Genomic DNA, 22,404 nt, shown 5'->3' on the forward strand with positions numbered 1-22,404 from the left:
TTAATTTTTGTAGAGATGGGGTCTCACCATGTTGGCCAGGCTGGTCTTGAACTCCTGACCTCAGGTGATCCATCTACCTCGGCCTCCCAAAGTGCTGGGATTACAGGCGTGAGCCACCGCGCCCGGCCCCTAAAATTTATTAAAATGGTAACTTTATGTTATGTATATTTCACTACAATCTTTTATTTTTTATTTTTTATTTTTTTCAGTGGAGATAGACTCTTGCTCTGTCACCCAGGCTGGAGTACAGTAGCGCAATCCTTAGCTCACTCTCGCCTCCTTAGCCTCCCGAGTAGTCCACGGCTACACCACGTGAGCTACTATGCCTGGCTTCTACCACTATTTTTTCTTTAAAAAGAATAAAGGCCGGACGCGGTGGCTCACACTCCCTTCCTGGCCTGGAACCTGTCCCTCCCACCACAGGGTCTTCAGCGCTGCTGTGCCCAGGGAGGGGCTGCCCTGGCAGGCACGTGGGGAAGTGGAGCTGCCTCCCAGGCACAGGGAGCAGAGGTGGACTGTGGGGTGGGGGCTGTCCCCAGCCTGCGGTGAGCGAGGGAATGACGCAGGGCCGGGGGGCAGGCAGGGGGTGCAGAGGGCCCCTCGGGTTTAAGTAGCTTCTTGGTCTCAGGCCCTTCTCCAGTCTGGGGACGGTGGCAGAAACTGAGCTGTGGGGCCCCAAGGGAAAGCGCTCTCCTCAGGCCCAGCCCGCCAAGAAGGGCCGGACCCTGGGAATATGCTAATCAGCTAGCGGGTAGGTTGCAGCTGGAGCGGCAAGGCTGGAAATAGAGTAGGATAAACACAGTGGAGTCCCCTGGGACCAGGAGCCAGGGCAGACTACGCCAGGGGCAGGGGCAAGAGCCGGTGGAGGGGGGGCTCCCAGCTAAGCGGACCTGTATGGGGTCCCTGAGTCTGGGGCCCTTGTTCACCCACTAACAAGCTCTGTGACCGCGGCTGCCTCGCTCACCCTTGCTGGTGTCCATTTCCTTCTCTCCGGAAAACAGGATTGGATTAAATGCCCTCTAAGATTTATTCCAGGCCGGGTGCCGTGGCTCACGCCTGTAATCCCAGCACTTTGGGAGGCTGAGGCGGGCAGATCACCCGAGCTCAGGAGTTTGAGACCAGCCTGGTCAACATGGTGAAACCCTGTCTCTACTACTACTAATAAAAATCAGCTGGGCGTGGTGGTGGGCGCCTGTAATCCCAGCTACTCGGGAGGCTGGGACAGGAGAATGGCGTGAACCTGGGAGGCGGAGGTTGCAGTGAGCCGAGATTGCGCCATTGCCCTCCAGCCTGGGCAGCACAGCAAGACCCCATCTCAAAAAAAAAAAAAAAAGACCTCTTCTGGCCGAACCCCCAGGAATCCTCTCCTTTTATTCATTCCTTCTACTGGCCTTGCTTGCAGCTCCCTGCCACCCCTGCTGAGGCTCCTGACTTTCCTGGGACCCTCCCTTCACATTCCTGCCTCCCTGCCAGGCGGGTCTGTCCTCCGGAACGCCCACCCTACTCCCTTCTGCGCAAGCGGAGCCTGCCCACCTTGCTGGAATAACACAGAGCCTTAGCATAGCAATTGCACTGGCCGCTCTATACCAAGATTTCTACAAAGAATATAAAGTACTTTTAACAAAGTATCCAAAAAGGTGCTTAGGAAGACTCCATACAGCTCTAGAGAAAAGGAGGTTTATAATAATCCATGAAAACAGAAAAACAGACAAAACAGGCCCTGATTAAATCTACATAAAAATGTGTATACCTCAAGAAGGGAAAAGGCACAGAATAAACTGGCTGCTTCGGAGGAGCCGGAGGAAGGATGGTTTCTGATTAGGTTTCAAGTCTCTTTGCTTCTACTGCAATTTTCTTTCTCATACAAACATTGCTTTTGGAATTAAAAAACCCAGGGCTTCCAAATCGCTCTCGTTCCACCTCCTCCTTGAAGCCTCCCTAATTCCAGCCCATGGTGACCTTTCTGCCTCTGAACTCCCGCGGGACAATCCTCCGTCTTCTTACAGCAGGAGGCAGCAGGACATCTAGAAATGGGCTCTGGAGCCAGCTGCCCGCCCTGGCTCACTCCTGGGCACATGGCCTTGGCCGGGCTCCTTAGCCCCAGCTTCCTCATCTTTCTAGCTGTGATGATATTCCTCTCCCACAGGGTCCTGGGAAGATCCCCTGAGACAGCAGATGGAAGCATTTAGCACCGTGCTGGGCTCGTCCTGGGCTCGCTCATGTGTGCACGGCTATTGTGGCTGACATCTAGCATTCTTCTCACTGGAGAACATGGACCAATACACTCGTCTTTCCAATCTGACAGTGGGTCCCTGGAGGCCAGGACCCCGTCCTGGGCTGGGGACCTCACAGACACATGCTAAGTACCCCTCCTGCTGTTTTCTTTTCTTCTTTTTCCCCAGACAGAATCTCACTCTGTCTTGTCCAGGCTGGAGTGCAATGGAGCAATCTCAGCTCACTACAACCTCCACCTCCCAGGTTCAAGTGATTCTCCTGCCTCAGCCTCCAAAGTAGCTGGGATTACAGGTGCCCGCCATCACGCCTGGCTAATTTTTGTTTTTTTAGTAGACACAGGGTTTCACCACGTTGACCAGGCTGGTTTCGAACTCCTGACCTCAGGTGATCCCCCCGCCCTGGCCTCCCGAAGTGCTGGGATTACAGGCACGCACGACCACCCCTGGCTAATTTTTATATTTCTAGTAGAGACGGGGTTTCGCCATGTTGGCCAGGCGAGTCTCAAACTCCCGACCTCCTAATCCACCCGCCTCGGCCTCCCAAAGTGCTGGGATTACCGGCGTAGGCCACACACCCAGCTAATTTTTGTATTTTTAGTAGAAACAGGGTTTCGCCATGTTGGCCAGGCAGGTCTTGAACTCCTGACCTCGTGATCCGCCCGCCTCGGCCTCCCAAAGCGCTGGGATTATGAGCGCGTGCCACCACGCCTGGCTAATTGTTGTATTTTTAGTAGAAACAGGGTTTCGCCATGTTGGCCAGGCAGGTCTCGAACTCCTGACCTCGTGATCCGCCCACCTCGGCCTCCTGCTCTTTCCCACATGTGCTCCTCTCCTTCCTCCCAGGGGCACCAGGCACAAGTGTCCCCTGCCCAGAGGACTCCAAGGCAAAGGACGCTCACCTTATGCCATAAAGCAGCACCTCAGCTGCTTCTCCAGGCCACTAGCCATGCCACGGCCCTCTGTCCGGGCTGGGGGATTTGTTGACAAAGGCCTGAGACGTGGGGACATGGCACAGAGGAGGGAACATGGCCTTTCCCACATACCATACGCAGAGATGCCTTGGCCAAGGTACTTAACCTCAGTACCCCAGTGTCCTCATCTGTAAGATGGGGAGGAGGGACTGTCATTCTCCCTGGAGGATCACGACAAGGATCACACGAGGAGATGGCATTTGGGAAGCGGCCTCCAGGAGCACAAGTGCTGGACACACATTGGTGACGCATGCTGCCATCTGTCTGTCACTAAATGCTTCCCCCACCCCACCCCGCCGCTGAGACTCCTGCCCCACTGCCCCATCAGGCGACCCAGAGTGGGGGCCTCATCACAGCAGCAAATGCCTGCGCTTAGGCCATAGGGCCCCTTGCTTTCTCTGGATGGGCTGCTGGGAGGGGCTTAGAGAGAAGTGGGGGCCTCAGGGACTGCCCTCCTCCTCCTGCCTTTCCTTCAGGCCCTCTGAATATCCCCGAGGGCTGGGCCCTATCTCAAAGCCACCTCCGACTATGTCCTCAGCGCCTGCCGCCGGGCAGAAAGACTGCATTCCAGAGGCTAGTGCCAGTTCCCTTCCTTAGATGTGTGGCCGGAGTGAAGGCAGGGACAAGCTGTGGGGACAGACCGTTCCGTGGCTCCGTGGGGCCCGGGTTCGTGGGAACAGCTTCGTGTGGACTCGTCACCCAGCCTGGCCATCCATGGTGGCTCTGAGGGCAGTCACGGGGCAAGACTGTCTAAGCCACAGCCCGCCCCTGGGGCATGCCTCCCCCGCCGAAGGCAGGCTGGTGAGATAGTTCTGCAGCGGAGGGCCAGGGCCGGGCCTTGGCACGCTGAGTGCTGGGGGACTTCAAAGGCCTCCAGGGGACTCTGGCTCTGAACTGTCCGCTCACAGGCCCAGGTCAGCTGGCAGCAGGAAGGTTTATGTTTCTTTTAATATCAACTCCCAGGCATTTAACATTCCTCGAAGCTTAAACACAGAAACATTTTCCTTACCAGACTCTGCCTTCTGCTTTGCCAAACATAACCTGGCTTCCTCCCTCCCCCACCACCTCCATCTGCTCCTGTCTCCAAGAGGCTTGCAGTGACTGATGGTGTGTTTCCCCCGGGGCTTGGGCAGCTGAGTGAGAAGGAGGGACGCAATGGGGCTGAAGTCCAGGTGGGGGAATGTGCCCTCGGGACCTGGGAGCTGAGTTCTCAAGGGGCCGGGGCCCACCGTGCCCACGGGGCTGGCTGCCCGGCACATCCTTGTAACTCTTCTATTCCACAGCCACCAGTGGCCCAGGGAGTGTGGCGTGGCGGCCACTCGTCTCTTGCCTGGGCGTCTCCTGGGGCTGGACAGGCCAGCCCAGAACCCTTCCGTGCCTGTCCCTCTAGCCCAGCCCAGGGACAGGGAGATGGGGCTCCCTCCCCTTATCCCCACAGAGAGCAGGTCCCAGGGACTGAATCTCTAGAGCCCATTTCCTAAATCACGAAGGACTGGCTGGCAGTTGCCTGGCAGCCCTGTCTCCCTAGTGACGAGTACTGAGAAGCAGGGTGCAGGCCCCACAGCATCGGAAAGAGACGTGTTTAGGAACACGGGGCGTATGCGGCAGAAGCCAGGCCCCTCCACGTGGGGCCCCTGGTTCAAACACTGGAGCCTGAGATGGGGCAGCGAATGGGAGACCCACACAGCTCCCCAGGGGCAACGCTACCAAGGACCTGCAGGTAAGAGCCAGATACCAAACTCGGTGGCCATGAAAATGCATCAGAGAACAAATGCTTCCTGCTAAAAAGCATCGTTCAGCTCCCTGTTGTAGACGGAGCCATCGCAGCCTGCGCCTGGATCACCTCTGGGGCCACGGTCAAGAAGCTCGGCGTCCAGCTGCACCTGGATCACGTCCGGGGCCACGGTCAAGAAGCTTGGCGCCCAGCTGCGCCTGGATCACGTCCGGGGCCACGGTCAAGAAGCTCGGCGCCCAGCTGCGCCTGGATCACGTCCGGGGCCACTGTCAAGAAGCTCGGCGCCCAGCTGCGCCTGGATCACGTCCGGGGCCACGGTCAAGAAGCTCGGCGCCCAGCTGCGCCTGGATCACGTCTGCAGCCACTGTCAAGAAGCTCAGCACGCCCAACGCCCGAGGCTCAACCTCAGTACGGGTCAGTTACCGTCTCCCTTCATTTCACGGTCACAGAATCTACCCCCAAACCAGACCACTTGCGGCACAGCACGAGGCCACACGAGGTACCAGACGGGAGTGTGAGTGGCTCCACCACGTCACGCCTTTTCCCGCTCCCAAGCCTACTTCTCTTAATAGGTTGGTGAATAGCAGCCATCTTCAAAATTGGCAGAATGTTTCAGAGACACAGGCTGCACACACAAAGGCCTTTTTCCTATATATGTTTATAGGGAGCCAAAAGCACAGTTGAGGCATAAATGCTGTTTTTATTTATTTTTATTTTTTTGGAGACACGGTCTGACTCCATCACCCAGGCGCGATCTCAGCTCACTGCAACCTCCACCTCCTGGGTTCAAGCGATTCTCCTGCCTCAGCCTACTGAGTAGCTGGGATTACAGGCGCACGCCACCACGCCCTGCTAATTTTCGTATTTTTAGTAGAGATGGGGTTTCGCCATGTTGGCCAGGCTGGTCTCGAACTCCTGACCTCGTGATCCACCCGCCTCGGCCTCCCAAGGTGCTGGGATTACAGGTGTGAGCCACCGCACCCAGAAGCATAAATACCCTTAACCTGAGGCGCAGCCTCTACTAACACCCAGAGTCCCCACCCGAAGCCACGGAGTCCCAACGCAGCTGAGTAAGGTCCAGCCACCCTAACAACAAGTCAGAGACCCCCCTTCCCCCAAGCCAACCAGCAGGACCCTAAGTCTTTCCGGCAGAAGAGCAAACGCCTGGTCCGTGTGCCTCACTCCGGTCCCCCGTCAATGGCAGACACGGCTCCTCACACACAGCATTCCTCCCTCCCGTTCACCGACGCAGCCTCTGAATCCTTCCCAACATGGCGTTCCGGGAAACCACCACCCATAGACTAAAGCTGGGGTGTGAAAACAAAGCTGGTTGTTTCCATCTTGCAGAAGCGTAGATGACCCACCTGAGGAGCCAGGCACACACCTGGGCTTCCGGGGCCACAACAGGCAGCCACCTCTAGCAGGGAGGGGAGAACCACCTCCTGGGGAACTTTCCTCCAACCAGCTTGGAACCAAAATCACGAAAGAGCAGGCTCCTTGACCAGGATTCCTTTTCAACTGGAACCACCTCCTGGAGGCTCCCTCAGCCTCGCCCCGGCGCCCTGGCCTCACCTGGATCTGTCCTTTGCCCATGATCTTGTCCACGATCTCATTGTTGTCCTTGTTGACCTTGGTCTTGTCATAGCACTTCTCGTAGCACAGGATCCTCAGGGACTGGGAGCCCTCCAGCTCGATCTCAAACTCCTGGGGAAAGATGGGACAAAGGGCCCTGAACCTCCGAAGCTGGGAGGCCTGGCTTTCCGGCAGGTGCGCGCCTCAGCTTGGCGAGGAGGAGGGAGTAAGCACGGCCCACGAAGGACACGTCAGATTTTCTGGAGCTCCCAGAGGCCTCCCATCACCCCTGGAGTCTGGGGGCCTGAGCTGACACCACAGGGTCTGATGCCCAGACACACACCGTGATCAGAAGCCAGAGGAGCAGGGAGCAGAAAGGGGGGTGCAGATACAGCTGGTCCAACCAACGGGCTGGCCGTCCCCGGCAGACAGGCCACGAGCACGGGGCGGTGGGGTCCCCACAGAGGCGCCAGCCCCTGCCGCTCACCTCATCCCACTTGGGCTCCGCTGTGTCCCGGAACACCCTGGTTTTGGCTTTGCTGACAAAATAGCCGAAGGAATCCACCTCCAGGGTACAGTACAGGTCTGTGGGGGAAGGACAGACGGAGATACTGAGTGAGTGGGGCCAGGGCGGGGCAGCCGGGGCGGCGCTCAGGATGCAGGGGGACGTCGCATCTGTCCAACGTCCCCGCAGATGGCATCTTGGCTCTCTCCTCCCTGAAGCCCCGGACCATCCGGCTCCTCCCCTGCCCCCTTCTTAGGGGCTCAGCCCTCCCTACCTCGGCTCACCCCACACTCTGCCCTTCCTACCTCGGCCCTCCCCACACTCTGCCCTCCCTACCTCGGCCCTCCCCACACTCTGCCCTCCCTACCTCGGCCCTCCCCACACTCTGCTCTTCCTACCTCGGCCCTCCCCACACTCTGCCCTCCCTACCTCGGCCCTCCCCACACTCTGGCCTCCTCCTCCCTCTAAAGGGCCCTTGACTGTTCCGTCTCCACATCTTCCTCACCATGGAGACGACACCACAAACTCTTCACTGACCGCCCTGGAGCCACCTCTCCCCGTAACACGGGTGCCCAGGCATCAACAGCGGCATTTGGGGTGGGAGGCGCGGGAGGCGTTTAGCAGCCCTGCCTCTGGGTCCTGAATGCTCGGAGCATCCCCTGCCACGGTGACGACCAACAACGCCCACGTCCCCAAGCCCAGGGTGCTGTGGTTTCCTCCACTGCACTTAACATAAACCAAAGGGATCTTCTCTACCCGTGCGTCCCTAGTCTCTCTCCCCGCACGACGTAAACAGCACGTGGAGAGAAGCCTGGGTTTTCCTGCCTGCCGGTGTACCCGCAGTACCAAGAACAGGGCTGGGAACCCAGCTGGCACACGGTGAACGAGGCTCCCACCACCACCAAGCGCTCCAGGTAACAAGGCAGTGGAGGGCTGGGGCGGGAGGGCAGGGCCGGGGGCTTTCCCCGGCATTTCCATCTTCCACCCTGGCCTTCAGGCTGAAAATCTACCTTGGGACCCAACTGCTGAGGCCACAGCACCGGCACGGACCCCAGGCCCTCTGCAAACCCACACCCACCCTGGGCTCGGACCCCAGCAGTCCTCCCACCTCCAGGGAGATGCCGAGGTTGTTCCCAGGGTACCAGAGGTGGCGTGGGGGGTGCCTTTGGGACACTATGGCCAACCCTCTGCAGCGTGAAACAACGTCAGAGGTCACAGTGCGGGCATACAGTGCAGGTGGCTTACTCCACTTGGCCCCTGCCGCTGCCCAGCTGGGCCATTCTCCATCAGAACAGCTTTCCTGGCCGGGCAAGGTGTCGCACGCCTGTAAATCCCAGCACTTTGGGAGGCCAAGGTGGGCAGATCACCTGAGGTCAGGAGTTTGAGACCAGCCTGACCAACATGGTGAAACCCCATCTCTACCAAAAATACAAAAGTGAGCCCGGCGTGGTGGCACATGCCTGTAGTCCCAGCTACTCGGGAGGCTGAGGCAGGAAAATCGCTTGAACCTGGGGGGTGGAAGTTGCAGTGAGCTGAGATGGCACCACTGCACTCCAGCCTGGGCGACCAAGTGACTCTTTCTCAAAAAAAAAAAAAAAAAAACAAAAAACAAAACCAGCTTTCCTGCAGAAAGGACAGTGCAGCTACCCCGAGAAGCCTCCAGCTGGAGCAACAGAAAGGAGACCCAGGTGGGCCTCAGAACACACAGAACGGGGCTGGGGATTCGCAGGTGAACAACACAGAGGCCCTGGGCATCCCGGCCTGGGCCAGACCAGGGAGTGGGCGTCTGAGACGGGCCATGAAGTGCTGTCATCATGGATTGATCTCGGTATGAGCAAACCCTCCTCGAGGGGCTGGGGACGGCTCACAGGGTCAGAGCGAGGGTTCCGGAAGGGGCTGGGGGAGGGCTCACAGGGTCAGAGGGAGGGTTCCGGAAGGGGCTGGGGGAGGGTTCACAGGGTCAGAGGGAGGGTTCGAGAAGGGGCTGGGGACGGCTCACAGGGTCAGAGCGAGGGTTCCGGAGTCAGACCATCTGGGTCCACACCCCGGCTCTGCACAAATCACCTCCCTTCTCTCCCTGGGTTCCTGTCAGCACAGCAGGAAAAGTTATGGTGCCTACACCCTGGGCCTGCCTGTGCAGAGGTCCTGAGTTTACCACGGCTGAAGACACAGGGCCTCACCTCTGAGTGAGAACAGACATATGAGTGGGTCAGGGGTGGCGGCGGCGAAGGAAGTGAGGATAATCTGGGGGTAAAGAGAGATTTTGGAGCAGCTCAGCTGGCTCTGACACCCGCCCAGGCTGGGAGGCCACGGGCCGGGTCCCTGAGGCGAGGACCTCCCGGCCAGCGGGAAGCAGGAGAGGGAGGGGCGGCGCCTGGTCCAGACATGGGTGGGACAGTGCTACGGAGCTCACTAGCCAGAAGCTCCCAAGCGGCAGCCCCCAAGAAGGGAGGTCTGTGGGTCTGGAGAGGGTTCAGGAAGCTTCCACGGTAACAAGCAGCCTGAGGGACTGTGTGGTGTTCCCGGCCAGACATCGAGAAGTGCCCGAAAGGTTAGAGCTCAGGCTCTGGTGCCGGAAGACGTGGATTCTGCTGCACCACCTGCTACTGTGTGACCCCAGGAAGGAACCTTGAGCCCCTCCAAGCCTCGGCGTCCTCATGTGTAAAACAGGGATGGTTTCCGTGACCTCGGCGGGACGCCAGAGGCTCAGAGCGGGCCGTGACACTGAGAGGCTCTGAACACGCCACAGGCTTTGCACGTGTGAGTACGTCCACACGCCAGCCGTGTTCTCACCTTCTCCAGGTGCACGGTAGGTGCTGTGTAAATTAACGACTTCATTCCGCATTTCTGAGCTCCCGTTCATCCCAGGGTAAAGGAGACCTGGTTCCCGCCCTCAAAGAACTCACAGTGGGAGACGCAAATTGTTAAGTGACAAAACAGCATGACAGGTGCCATAACCAGCTTGCCCTGAGCAGGACGGGGGCACAAAGAACCTGAGCGGGATGGGGGCACAAGGAACCTCAGGGGATGGGGGCACAAGGAACCTCAGGGGACGGGGGGACAAGGAACCTCAGGGGACGGGGGCACAAAGAACCTGAGGGGACGGGGGCACAAGGAACCTCAGGGGATGGGGGCACAAAGAAGGGACAAAGAAGGGAGGCCAGTTTGCCCCCAGGAACTCAGGGAGGCTTCCTGGGAAAGGCTGCTCTAACGGCCCGGGGAGTCACCTCTGTGTGGGGCGCTGCAGGGAGGGGCGAGGGCGGACCCCACCTGCCAGTGAAGAGCAGGGAGTGGGAGGGGCAGGTGGAGAGGGAGAGAGTGAGGGTTTCTGATCCTCTGTGATGTTAAGTCTTTTCTCCTCTCCATGACTCGGTTACCTCCTCTGGCAAATGGGTAGAAACTATTAGCTGTCTAACTGACTCAGATTCCCGTGTGGATAACAGGTAGATAAAAAGCGCAACCAGGCCGGGCGCAGCAGCTCACGCCTGTAATCTCAGCACTTTGGGAGGCCGAGGTGGGAGGATGGCTTGAGCCCAGGAGTTCACGACCAGCCTGGCCAACATGGGGAGAACCTGTCTCTACAAAAAAAATTTTTTAAAAATTAAAAAGTGCAATCCTACTTTGTGAAGCACCAGAAACAGATTTAGTACGAGGAACCCACAAGGGGGAAGGGCAGAAAAAGGGATGAGCGTGGCAGCACACCAGCGTTGCACACACACGATCATATCCCAGCCTGCTTTCGGGTCAAAATTCACAGGCGTGATTGCCTTTTAGTGGAGGCCCAGAGAGGTTAAGAAACTTGCCCAAGGTCACACAGCTTGTCATGGGCAGATATGAAGTTGGAGTCCACGTGTTTGTCGCCCTCAGATACGAAGTTGGAGTCCACGTGTTTGTCGCACTCGGTTTCTTTTTTTTTTTTTTTTTTGAGACGGATTCTTGCTCTGTCGCCCAGGCTGGAGTGCAATGCCATGATCTCAGCTCACAGCAACCTCCGCCTCCCGGGTTCAAGGGATTCTCCGGCCTCAGCCTCGCAAGTAGCTGGGACTACAGGCATCCGCCACCATGCCCAGCTAATTTTAGTATTTTTAGTAGAGACGGGGGTTTCACCACGTTGGCCCGGATGGTCTCGAACTCCTGACCTCGTGATCCGCCCGCCTGGGCCTCCCAAAGTGCTGGGATTACAGGTGTGAGCCACCGCATCCAGCCCCTAGGTTTCAGACAGCTTCAGGGAGGGCTTGAGAAAGAGGACTTTGGAAACAAAGGCCAGGGGTGACCTCCCTGCCAAGAGGAGCTGGTTTCTGGCCTTCAGGGGAATGCCCCATGTCTAAAGGCATGCTGGCAGGGCCCCATCCTGGGCAGAGCAGTGCAGAATCCACAATGGCCCACCCAACCTCGTCCTGGCCAGAGCACTTACTAGCTGATTGCCTAAATCCCTTCCACCCAACCTCGTCCTGGCCAGAGCACTTACTAGCTGATTGCCTAAATCCCTTCCACCCAACCTCGTCCTGACCAGGGCACTTACTGGCTGATTGCTTAAATCCCTTGGCAGAGTGGACGATGACATGAAGGAAGCCATAGAGTCCTGGAGACTCGTCGTCTGCAAGAGAGAAAAGCCCCCAGGGCAGAGGGTGGTCAGCGGCTCCCCTCGGCCTCCACCCCAGGCCGGCGGGAGGCAGACGGGGTATGAGACTCAGCTGAGTCTTGGTCCAACATCACCACCTGGTGGCCAGATGAAAAAGTTTCCGAAGGCCACGGCGGCCTTGTATGTGAGCTGCCCGGGGTAGGGCTGGGGGGTCCTTCTCTCCTCCACTCAGCCTGGGGGGGGTCCAGCACACCCACCATCCTGGCCCAGGGACTTAGTACCATTCCCCATGGGTACTGTCTCTCCCTCCAAATCCTGCCTATCCTGGCACTGAAAACTGACCAATATGATAAATCATTCTGCTAATGGAAAAGAGAAGGCCCAGGCCCCTCCTATGTCGAGGAAAGCTTGCCTTCAAGACCCTGTTCACAAAGTGGACCCTTTCCCAGCACACAGGCAGCTAGAATCCACCCACTCCGGTCAGTTCCCAGCCCTGATCACAGCTCCCCACTGCTCAAAACCCCCACGGACTCCTGGGCTTACAGCATGAATTCCAAACTCCCTTGCTTGGGATTCAAGGCCTTTCAAGAGCTGGTCCCTGGAAACTTCCAGCCTCATTTCCCATACACCATTTTATCTACCAGGTCTGCTCTCTCATGAATATATTAACAGCACAATCTCAGTGCACCAGGGTGCCAGTTCTCCCAAGCCAGACAGAGGGGCCCAAGGAAAAGCTGGGGTCATCTGGGGACTCAGTAGACAGTCGCCCCTACCCAAGCTGTGTCCTGGCCACTGAACAGTCTCAGCACAGCCGAGCAGGGATCAGCCATTTACAGCCACGTGTCTGTCTGAGTCCTTACGGGAAGCCGGCCACGCTCTGAGGGCTGGGACCTGCCGGTTGGGCCACCTGTGGTTCCCGAGCTTACCGTCTTTATTGCTGGTGACAGGAATGTTGTGTACAGTCCTAAGCTTGAAACAGGATCCTGTGAGCACCTGGAGCTCCACTGAGCTCAGGACAAAGGCCTGGAGATCTGGAGGGAGAGCCGAGAGAGAAGGGAGCGTGGGCACTGGTCCACCAGGACCGGCTGCTCTTCCCTGGGGGCTGCTGCGGGAAGACGGCTTAATCCCTGGGGCGGACTTGGTCCTTGCGAGGGAGGGGGAAGGATTTGTGGACACAGCGGGACTGGTGTAGATGCTGTGAGAGGGGTCAGAGTAGGAGAATCTAACTGAAGAGGTTTGTGTGTGTGCGTGTGGTGTATGCGTTTTGTTTTTGTTTTTTTTTTTTTGAAACGGAGTCTCACTCTGTCGCCCAGCCTGGAGTGCAGTGCTGTGATCTCAGCTCACTGCAACCTCCGCCTCTCAGGTTCAAGGGATTCTCCTGCTTCAGCCTCCTGAGTAGCTGGGATTACAGGTGCCCACCACCACGCCTGCCTAATTTTTGTGTTTTCAGTAGAGACGGGGTTTCACCACGTTGCCCAGGCTGATCTCAAACTCCTGACTGGGATTACAGGCGTAAGCCACCGTACCCAGCGTGTGTGTGTGTGTGTGTGTGTGTGTGTGTGTGTGCCACCGTACCCAGCGTGTGTGTGTGCATGCGTGTGTGTGTGTGTGTGTAGAGAGAGAGAGAGACAGAGAGAGTTAGAGAGAGACAGAAAGCCCAGGCTGGGCTCTGGGTCCAGTCCCAGGACTAAATCATCATGTCCTTCAGCCAATCAGTTAGATTCTTTGGGTCTCAATTAATCCGTAACATCCTTAAACGCCCATCCCTGGCACCACTGAGGGTGACTGCGAGGGCCGAAGACATGATACTGGACATGAAACGCTTAGAAATACAAAAGGCCCATCAATGCCACGGACATCATCGCGGAGCGTGGAAGAGGCAGGAATTTACCCTTCTTCTGTAGTTTCTGAATTGCTTCTCTCCACTCTGACCTCTCGTAGTCCGAGGACAGTAGGAACAGGTAACTCTGAAGAGAGGAGATAAGAATAAAGTGGGTGACCACAGTCAGGCAAAGCATACTTCCAGATCCTGCGGACCCCAACAAAGCTCCTTTTATCTTTTTTTTTTTTTTTTTTGAGACGGAGTCTCGCTCTTGTTGCCCAGGCTCTAGTGCAATGGCAAGATCTCCGCTCACTGCAACCTCCGCCTCCCAGGTTCATGCCAGTCTCCTGCCTCAGCCTCCTGAGTAGCTGGGATTACAGGTACCCACCACCACGCCCGGCTAATTTTTATATTTTTAGTAGAGACAGGGTTTTGCCACGTTGGCCAGGCTGGTCTCAAACTCTTGACCTCAGGTGATTCGCCTGCCTCAGCCTCCCAAAGTGCTGGGATGACAGGCATGAGCCACCGCGCCCGGCCCAAAGCTCCTTCTTATCCAGGCACAGCTGACCTTGCAGGAGGAGGCAGCTGGGGGTGGGTGGGTGAAGGAGGAGCTCCTTCCTGGGAAGCCAAGGTGACAGGAGCGGCTGTGCCAGGGACGGCCAGCAGAGGGCACTCATTCCCCATGAGAGGGGAGAGCGAGTCAACAGCTGGAGCCACGGCAGCCTCCTCAGGAAGAGGAGGCCTGAGTTTCCGGTTCGTACAGGTCAGGGCCGGGAGCCACAGAGTGGGCTGCTCTGGACTAAGGAAGGGGCTGTCTTGGTCCCACCCCCACCTGTCCTGACCTTTCCATTCCGATTGTGGATCCTGAACGGGATTGTGGGGGAGTTGAGCAGCAGCAGGAACTCATTCTCAAACATCTTCTTCTTCAGGCGCTCGATGGCCCGGCTCTGGCCTTTGTTGGCTTTCTGCAGGAGATGGGGACACAGAGGGTTCCCCTCACACTCGGGCCTTTCTCACGAGCAGCACTAAGCACGACACTCCGCTGTGTGTTAACATGCTCTTTACATTTTCTGTATTTCGTGATGTTTTGACATCTTGCGGCAGGAGAGGCGGGTAGCTGGGTGAGAAACTGCTCCCCCGCAGGGCTCGCTAATTCCTAAGCCTGTCAGTGACGCCCTATGAGCACAGCTTTCATACACACACCCACTGATCCAGAGCCCATGTCCCCAACCACCTTCTCTACCCGACGCTCACTCGCCAAGCCAGCATCTCCTCTGCCCCACGTCACCCAGGGCCAGGGACCAGGTCACTAGAGACCACCCCTCTAGCCCAGGGCTGCCAACATAATGGAAGCCAGCTGGTGCCAAGCCCTTTCCCTGCCCTGTTTCTCCACAGAAAAGCTGTGGCCTCACTTTCTTTCCATTCCTGCCTCCTGTTCAAAGCTGGCGCCTCCCCACATGGCCCTGGGCGGGGTGCCATGCCTCCTTCTCTTGGGAACCCTAAATAATACAAATATTACAGTAGCATTAGCCTCTCTGTACTGTCACTCTGCTGCCTCTACACATTAAATCCTGGGTACAGCAGAGACACCTGCTTAAAGAAACCTCAGATACCTTTCAGCCTGAAGCCCCACCTGCTAGCCTGGCACCAAGGCCCCCACGGCAGGGTTCCAGCCTCCCTGCCCGGCAGACAACCCACCCGGCCCCCTCGGCTCAGCCTCCCCCGCTCACCAGCCATTCATCCTCTGCGGGCAGAGCCTGCTCCCTCAATGTTCCAAGTTTCTGTCTGTTTCATAAAGGACCCACTCCCTTTTATTAACCACCATTATGCTTCAAGTCTCAGCTCCCAAGGCCATCCTCAAGCTCCTCAGTTAGAATTCATCTCTATGGTGTTTTGTTCTTTTTAACCCACTGGACTGGCAAAATTGTAAAGAATGTTCACAGTCAGTGTTGTGACACTGTGGGGGACAGTCACCCTCACACACCGCAGGGGGAATGCCACCAGTCACAGCTTTTTCAGAGGTAAAAGCCTGTCAATTAAGCGCACACTCACCCTGCCCTGCCCATCCCACCTGGAGGGAACCTACTGCAGAGGCACCTGTGCAGTGATGTCGACTTGCCTGCTAAGAGCGAAGAATCAGAGACAATCCAAACATCCAAAAACATTTGTACGCAGCCAAGCGTCAGAGCAAGAGGCAGTTGTTAAAAAGAATCTGATACTGCCAGGCGCAGTGGCTCACGCCTGTAATCCCAGCACTTTGGGAGGCCGAGGTGGGCGGATCGTTTGAGGTCAGGAGTTTGAGACCAGCCTGGCCAATGTGGTGAAACCCCATCTCTACTAAAAATGCAAAAACTACCGGGCGTGGTGGTGGGCGCCTGTAATCCCAGCTACTCGGGAGGCTGAGGCACGAGAATCGCTTGAACCCGGGAGGTGGAAGTTCCAGTGAGCCCAAATCTCACCAGTGCACTCCAGCCTGGGTGACAGAGCGAGACTCTATCTCAAAAAGAAAGAAAAAGAATCTGATACATCCAAAGGGCTCAAAGACCCACTGTGGAGTGAAATGCTGAAGTTGCAAAACAGCACGTGTAGTCTAGTCTCATTGGACACACAGGCGCACACCAGCATAAGCAAAGAAGAGTTCAGAAGAATACACCTCAAACTGTCAGCAACGGGAGGTGAGTGGCGACCAGCTTTACCCTGCACATGCTGGTACTACGAGCATTTCTTATTAAAACCAGCCAGTATTATACTGGTGATTAGAAAAAACATGAAAATTTTAAAAATTATTATCAAGAGAACAAGGCTGGGCACGGTGGCTCACACCTGTAATCCCAGCACTTTGGGAGGCCGGGGCGGGTGGATCATGAGGTCAGGAGTTTGTGACCAGCCTGGCTAACACGGTGAAACCCCGTCTCTACTAAAAATACAGAAAATTAGCCAGGCGTGGTGGCGGACGCCTTTATTCCCAGCTACTCAGAAGGCTGAGGTAGAAGAATTGCTTGAACCCGGGAGGTGGAGGTTGCAGTGAGCCGAGATTGTGCCACTGCACTCCAGCCTGGGCGACAGTGACAGAGTGAGACTCCATCTCAAAAAAAAAAAAAAAAACACAAATCACTGCTTCTTTCTGTGACTCAGAGGACGGCACCTGTGCCTCTCCAGTGACTCACATGTGCCACACTCTGTGGTCAGCAAGGGGCGTGTCTGCTTCCTCCACTGGACAGGGATACACATGAGGCACCCGGCACACCCCAGGCAGCACAGCCAGTGGGGCTCTGTGAGGGTTGACTGTTGACTCGACTGGGCACAAGGCCACGTCTGCACAGCTGGGGCAATGGGGAGGCAGCAAGCCTCCCAGGGGCGGGTGGGAAACAGGCACGCAGGGTGCTCCTGGGCGGGGACTGTGGGCAGGGCCCAGCCGTTCAGGAGGGGGACAGCTGTGCTGGCGAGGGAGCCCTCTGGGCAGATGTACCCCCAGTTGGACCCTCCGTCCTAGGACATCCCCCAGCCCTGAACACTCCTGGGGCTGTAATGGTGATCTTGCTTTCCCCTGTTCAAAGGGAGATGCTTGAGTTGAAAGAATCCTCAGAGAGGCCATCTAGTTATGTTTTCTTCAATAATTGTTTGTTTACTAAGTACCTTTTTTTTTTTGAGATGGAGTCCCACTCACTCTGTTGCCCAGGCTGGAGTGCAGTGGTGCGATCTCGGCTCACTGCAACCTCCACCTCCCGGGTTCACACAATTCTTTTGCCTCAGCGTCCCACGTGGCTGGGATTACAGGCACCCACCACCACACCCGGCTAATTTTTGTATTTTTCGTAGAGACGGGGCTTCACGATGTTGGCCAGGCTGGTCTTGAACTCCTGGCCTCAAGTGACCCACCCATCTCAGCCTCCCAAAGTACTGGGATTACCGGTGTAAACCACCACGCTGGGCCCTAACCACCTGTTTTGTACGTGTTGAAGATTAGGAACATGGAACAGAAGAAAATAGCGCTGTCACTGGAGTTCAAATTCCAGTGGGGAAGAGAGGAGTCTGACACTGCAATTACAATTCGGTAGCATTTAGGCAAACCCACAGGTGAATAAAAAGCCACAGGAACTGGGGACAGGGCACCCAACCCAGACTGTGGCGGGGGTGGGTGTCAGAGAAGCTTCCCAGGGGTGGTGAGGCCTAAGCTGAACCTGAGAGGGGAGGAAAACAGACCAAGCTGACCAAACCGCTCCAGGCCCTTCCTCCACTCACAGGGAAGCTCCTCCTGTGCTGCCTTCCTCTAGCACTGCTGTTACGTGAACTGAGGGCCATGCATGTTCCTCTAGACGCTGTTGTTACGTGAACTGAGGGCCATGCATGTTCCTCTAGACGCTGTTGTTACGTGAACTGAGGGCTATGCACGTTCCTCCAGACGCTGTTGTTACGTGAACTGAGGGCTATGCACGTTCCTCCAGACGCTGTTGTTACGTGAACTGAGGGCTATGCATGTTCCTCCAGACGCTGTTGTTACGTGAACTGAGGGCTATGCACGTTCCTCTAGACGCTGTTGTTACGTGAACTGAGGGCTATGCACGTTCCTCTAGACGCTGTTGTTACGTGAACTGAGGGCTATGCACGTTCCTCTAGACGCTGTTGTTACGTGAACTGAGGGCTATGCATGTTCCTCCAGACGCTGTTGTTACGTGAACTGAGGGCTATGCACGTTCCTCTAGACGCTGTTGTTACGTGAACTGAGGGCTATGCACGTTCCTCCAGACGCTGTTGTTACGTGAACTGAGGGCTATGCACGTTCCTCCAGACGCTGTTGTTACGTGAACTGAGGGCTATGCACGTTCCTCCAGACGCTGTTGTTACGTGAACTGAGGGCTATGCACGTTCCTCCAGACGCTGTTGTTACGTGAACTGAGGGCTATGCACGTTCCTCCAGACGCTGTTGTTACGTGAACTGAGGGCTATGCATGTTCCTCTAGACGCTGCTGTTACGTGAACTGAGGGCTATGCATGTTCCTCTAGACACTGTTATGTGAACTGAGGGCTATGCATGTTCCTCTAGACACTGTTATGTGAACTGAGGGCTATGCATGTTCCTCTAGACGCTGTTGTTACGTGAACTGAGGGCTATGCATGTTCCTCTAGACACTGTTGTTACGTGAACTGAGGGCTATGCATGTTCCTCTAGACACTGTTATGTGAACTGAGGGCTATGCATGTTCCTCTAGACGCTGTTGTTACGTGAACTGAGGCCTATGCATGTTCCTCTAGACGCTGTTGTTACGTGAACTGAGGGCTATGCATGTTCCTCTAGACACTTTTGTGAACTGAGGGCTATGCATGTTCCTCTAAACAGCACTTTGGCTGCATCCATGGGTACTGGTATGTAGTACGCTCATTTCCAGACAGCACTAAACAGTTTGCAGTTCTCATTTTGAATTGTGATTTGCTCTTTACCTTGTCAGTTTGAACTTTCCGAACCAATACTCTTTTTTTTTTTTTGAGACAGTCTCACTCTGTTGCTCAGGCTGGAGTGCAGCAGCGGAATCTCAGCTCAATGCAACCTCTGCCTCCCAGGTTCAAGCAATTCTGCTGTCTCAGCCTCCTGAGTAGCTGGGATTACAGGCGCAAGCCACCACGCCAGGCTAATTTTGTATTTTCAGTAGAAATGGGGTTTCACCATGTTGGCCAGGCTGGTCTCAACCTCCTGACCCCAGCTGACCTGCCTGCCTGGGCTTCCTAAAGTGCTGGGATTACAGGCATGATCCACTATGCCTGGATAATTTTGTATTTTTAGTAGAGATGGATTTTTACCATGTTGGCCAGGCTGATCTTGAACTCCTGACCTCAGGCGATCCACCCGCCTCAGCCTCCCAAAGTTCTGGGATTAAAGGTGTGAGCCACTGCACCCAGGCTGACCAATATTCTTGTTCACTTCTAATTTTACTCCACTGTGGTCTGTGAACATGACTTGTATGCTATCAACTTGTAGAAAAATTTTGAGATTTCCTTAGTGGCCTATTATAGGATAAATGTGAATGTCCCAAACGTGTGTGACAAGAATCTCAGTTTTCTGTCAGGGCACAAGCTTCTCTGCATTTTTAAGTCAAGCATGTTAATTGTGGCATTCAGGTCCTCTCTGTCCTTATTTATTTGCCTACTTGATCTGTCAGTTTCTGAGAGGCCTCCCAGGTCTTTTTCCTTGCACAGGTCCTGCTTTTCCTTACAAAAGCCTGCTTTTTCTTCTCTTGCTTCCCTCTACCTCCACTTTTTTTTTTTTTTTTTGACAGAATCTCACTCTATTGCCTAGACTGGAGTGCAATGGCATGTTCTTGGCTCACTGCAACCTCCACCTCCCGGGTTCAAGCCATTCTCCTGCCTCAGCCTCCCGAGTAGCTGGGATTACAGGTGCCCACCACCACACTCTGCTAATTTTTGTACTTTTAGTAGAGACAGGGTTTTGCCATGTTGGCCAGGCTGGTCTCAAACTCCTGGCCTCAGGTGATCCGCCTGCCTCGGCCTTCCAAAGTGCTGGGATTACAGGTGTGAGCCACTGCGCCTGGCTACTTGCTTCCCCTTTCTATCGTGTTCAACACGCACTGCTTTCCAGGGCACTTCCCATGTTAGCCCTATGAAATCCTGAGCACTGACCCCCTCAATCTGCTTGGAGCTACTGTAGTCGAGGTCTTTCCCTTAGTAACTACACACTCAAGGCTCCCTCTCAAAGTCTCAAACCTTACAACTTCCCGCCTCCACCTCCCCCAACACAGCTGGCTCAAAGGGCCCCAGGCTCAGATACCAAGCTCTGCTCACCTCCTTCTGGATTTCACTCTTGAGGGCAGAGATCTTCATCTTCATGTCCTCCAGCTCATGGTCTGGGAAGGGGTGCACCTGGGGGCTGGCCTCAGACTCCTCGGGGGATGGAAACACCAGGTCGGCCAGGGGGATGTACCACTTACAGTCATACTGCTGGTGCTTCCTGCAAACGAGCCAGAGGGAGCCATGAGCCAGAGGGAGCCTGGCTCTTCCAGCCTCAACTCCTGGGTCCAGAACCACAGAACCACTGACAGGGGCTGACTGAGAACTCGCCAGAAGCAAGACTGATCCCTGCTCCTGAGGAGCCTGATTGGGAAACACACACTGGAGTGATGACAGCTGGGTTCTGGGGTCCGCCCTGCCCGCAGGGAGCAACTCCGCCCCTTCACCTTACCAGGCTTCTGGCCCAGATGACTCATGTTGTCAAACATCCCAAACCACTTAGGTATCAAGAAGAGCGAAGCCTCCCTGGCTGGGCTCACATTTTCCTATTCCCCACCACAATCCCCTCCCTCCCTTCTAGACTATCCGTGTTCAATATCCTTCAGGCTAGCAATGGAATACAGGTGTTATTCCAAATGCCACCTCTTATCAAGAGTGGTCACATGGGTCAACACTGGGTGAAGGATTACAAAGCCACATCCAAGTCTAGCAAGAAAGTGTGCCCTAGTTGATTAGTAATGTCTGCCATGGCAAAGGACGACAGGCAGAGGCCTATGTGATTAGTAATGTCTGCCATCGCAAAGGACGACAGGCAGAGGCATGTGTGCTTATTATCACCATCTCTGCCTCAGAATTATCTCAAACATGATCTAGTTCCAGGGAGTCATGTCCTTTATTACTATTATTATTTAAATTATTTTTATTTTGTGAGATGGAGTTTCGCTCGTTACCCAGGCTGGAGTGCAATGGCGCGATCTCCACTCACTCCAACCTCTGCCTCCAGGGTTCAAGCGATTCTCCCACCTCATTCTCCTGAGTAGCTGGGATTATAGGTGCCTGCCATCACACCCGGCTAATTTTTGTACTTGCAGTAGAGACGGAGTTTTGCCATGTTGGCCAGGCTGGTCTCAAACTCCTGACCTCAGGTGATCCACCCGCCTTGGCCTCCCAAAGTGCTGGGATTACAGGCGTAAGCCACCGTGCCCAGCCAGTCATCCCTTTATTGACGTTCATAATGATCGATCCTTCCCCTAGACTTAGATTTGCACTTCTCATTCTGACCCTTGAGTGTTGGGGTGGGTGTGTGGCTTGCTCCCCCTGAGCTATACTTGGGGGCACAGCCAGTCAGGGAGGGCTGAAGGGAGAGGTAGGATAGCCTGGTGGTATAACACACTGGCTGTGGAGTCCCCTGTGCTGTACTTGGGGGCACAGCCAACCAGGGAGGGCTGAAGGGAGAGGCAAGATAGCCTGGTGGTAAACGAGTCCCATAGACACGGGTTTGAATCCAGGCTGCCGCTTCTCAGCCGTGAGAAGGGGTGTGCTTGGCACACTGCAGTTGATCACTAAGTGTGGGTGGAAGAATGTGTGAATGAACGCAGAATGAACCTCTGCTCAAGGCACGGAGCAGACCCACCCTCCCGGGTAGAGAGAAGGAGGCTCAAAGGAGCTTGCACGTCAGCTTGGGGTTCTAGTCCCACCCTCCCGGGTAGAGAGAAGGAGGCTCAAAGGAGCTTGCACGTCAGCTTGGGGTTCTAGTCCCACCCTCCCGGGTAGAGAGAAGGAGGCTCAAAGGAGCTTGCACGTCAGCTTGGGGTTCTAGTCCCACCCTCCCGGGTAGAGAGAAGGAGGCTCAAAGGAGCTTGCACGTCAGCTTGGGGTTCCAGTCCCACCTGTGCCTCTAGCTGTGCGAGCTTGGGCTGCTTATTTACCTTCTCCAAGACTCTTCTCTCATCTATGATTAGGGAACAACAGTCACTACTTTGTGGAGGTGTTGGGAGGACTAGAAATCATGTATTCAAAGCATGTGTCACGGCACCTGGCATAGCCTAAACCCTCAATAAATAGTAGCAGGAGACGTGGTGAATATTCACAGCACTGCAGTTAGCAGGAATTCAGAGATGTCTAATAAAAGGAGAATGCTTAAGTAGACGATGGCACATCCACTGGTAACATCGTGCAGGAAAGTAAAAGGATGACTATGAAGATGAGGCAGCAACAGGGAAAATGCTTATGACACGAAACA

At 55.6% G+C, this 22,404-nt stretch overlaps 1 protein-coding gene across 6 annotated transcripts in view; it reads right to left on the minus strand.

Moving 5' to 3' along the window:
• ABR (ABR activator of RhoGEF and GTPase) overlaps window positions 1–22,404 on the minus strand; it is a 223,396-nt gene that overhangs the window by 42,496 nt on the left and 158,496 nt on the right. For all 6 annotated transcript variants that reach the window (XM_055367089.2, XM_055367092.2, XM_055367090.2 and 3 more), the window contains 7 exons: window positions 20,217–20,382; window positions 14,264–14,386; window positions 13,491–13,566; window positions 12,526–12,630; window positions 11,540–11,614; window positions 7,000–7,097; window positions 6,513–6,644 (listed from right to left, as the gene is read on the minus strand). In XM_055367089.2, coding sequence (XP_055223064.2) covers window positions 6,513–6,644; window positions 7,000–7,097; window positions 11,540–11,614; window positions 12,526–12,630; window positions 13,491–13,566; window positions 14,264–14,386; window positions 20,217–20,382 — 775 coding nt within the window. The remainder of the gene's footprint in view (window positions 1–6,512; window positions 6,645–6,999; window positions 7,098–11,539; window positions 11,615–12,525; window positions 12,631–13,490; window positions 13,567–14,263; window positions 14,387–20,216; window positions 20,383–22,404) is intronic.

This window comes from Gorilla gorilla, chromosome 19, assembly GCF_029281585.2.
Source record: "Gorilla gorilla gorilla isolate KB3781 chromosome 19, NHGRI_mGorGor1-v2.1_pri, whole genome shotgun sequence".
NCBI lineage: Eukaryota > Metazoa > Chordata > Mammalia > Primates > Hominidae > Gorilla > Gorilla gorilla.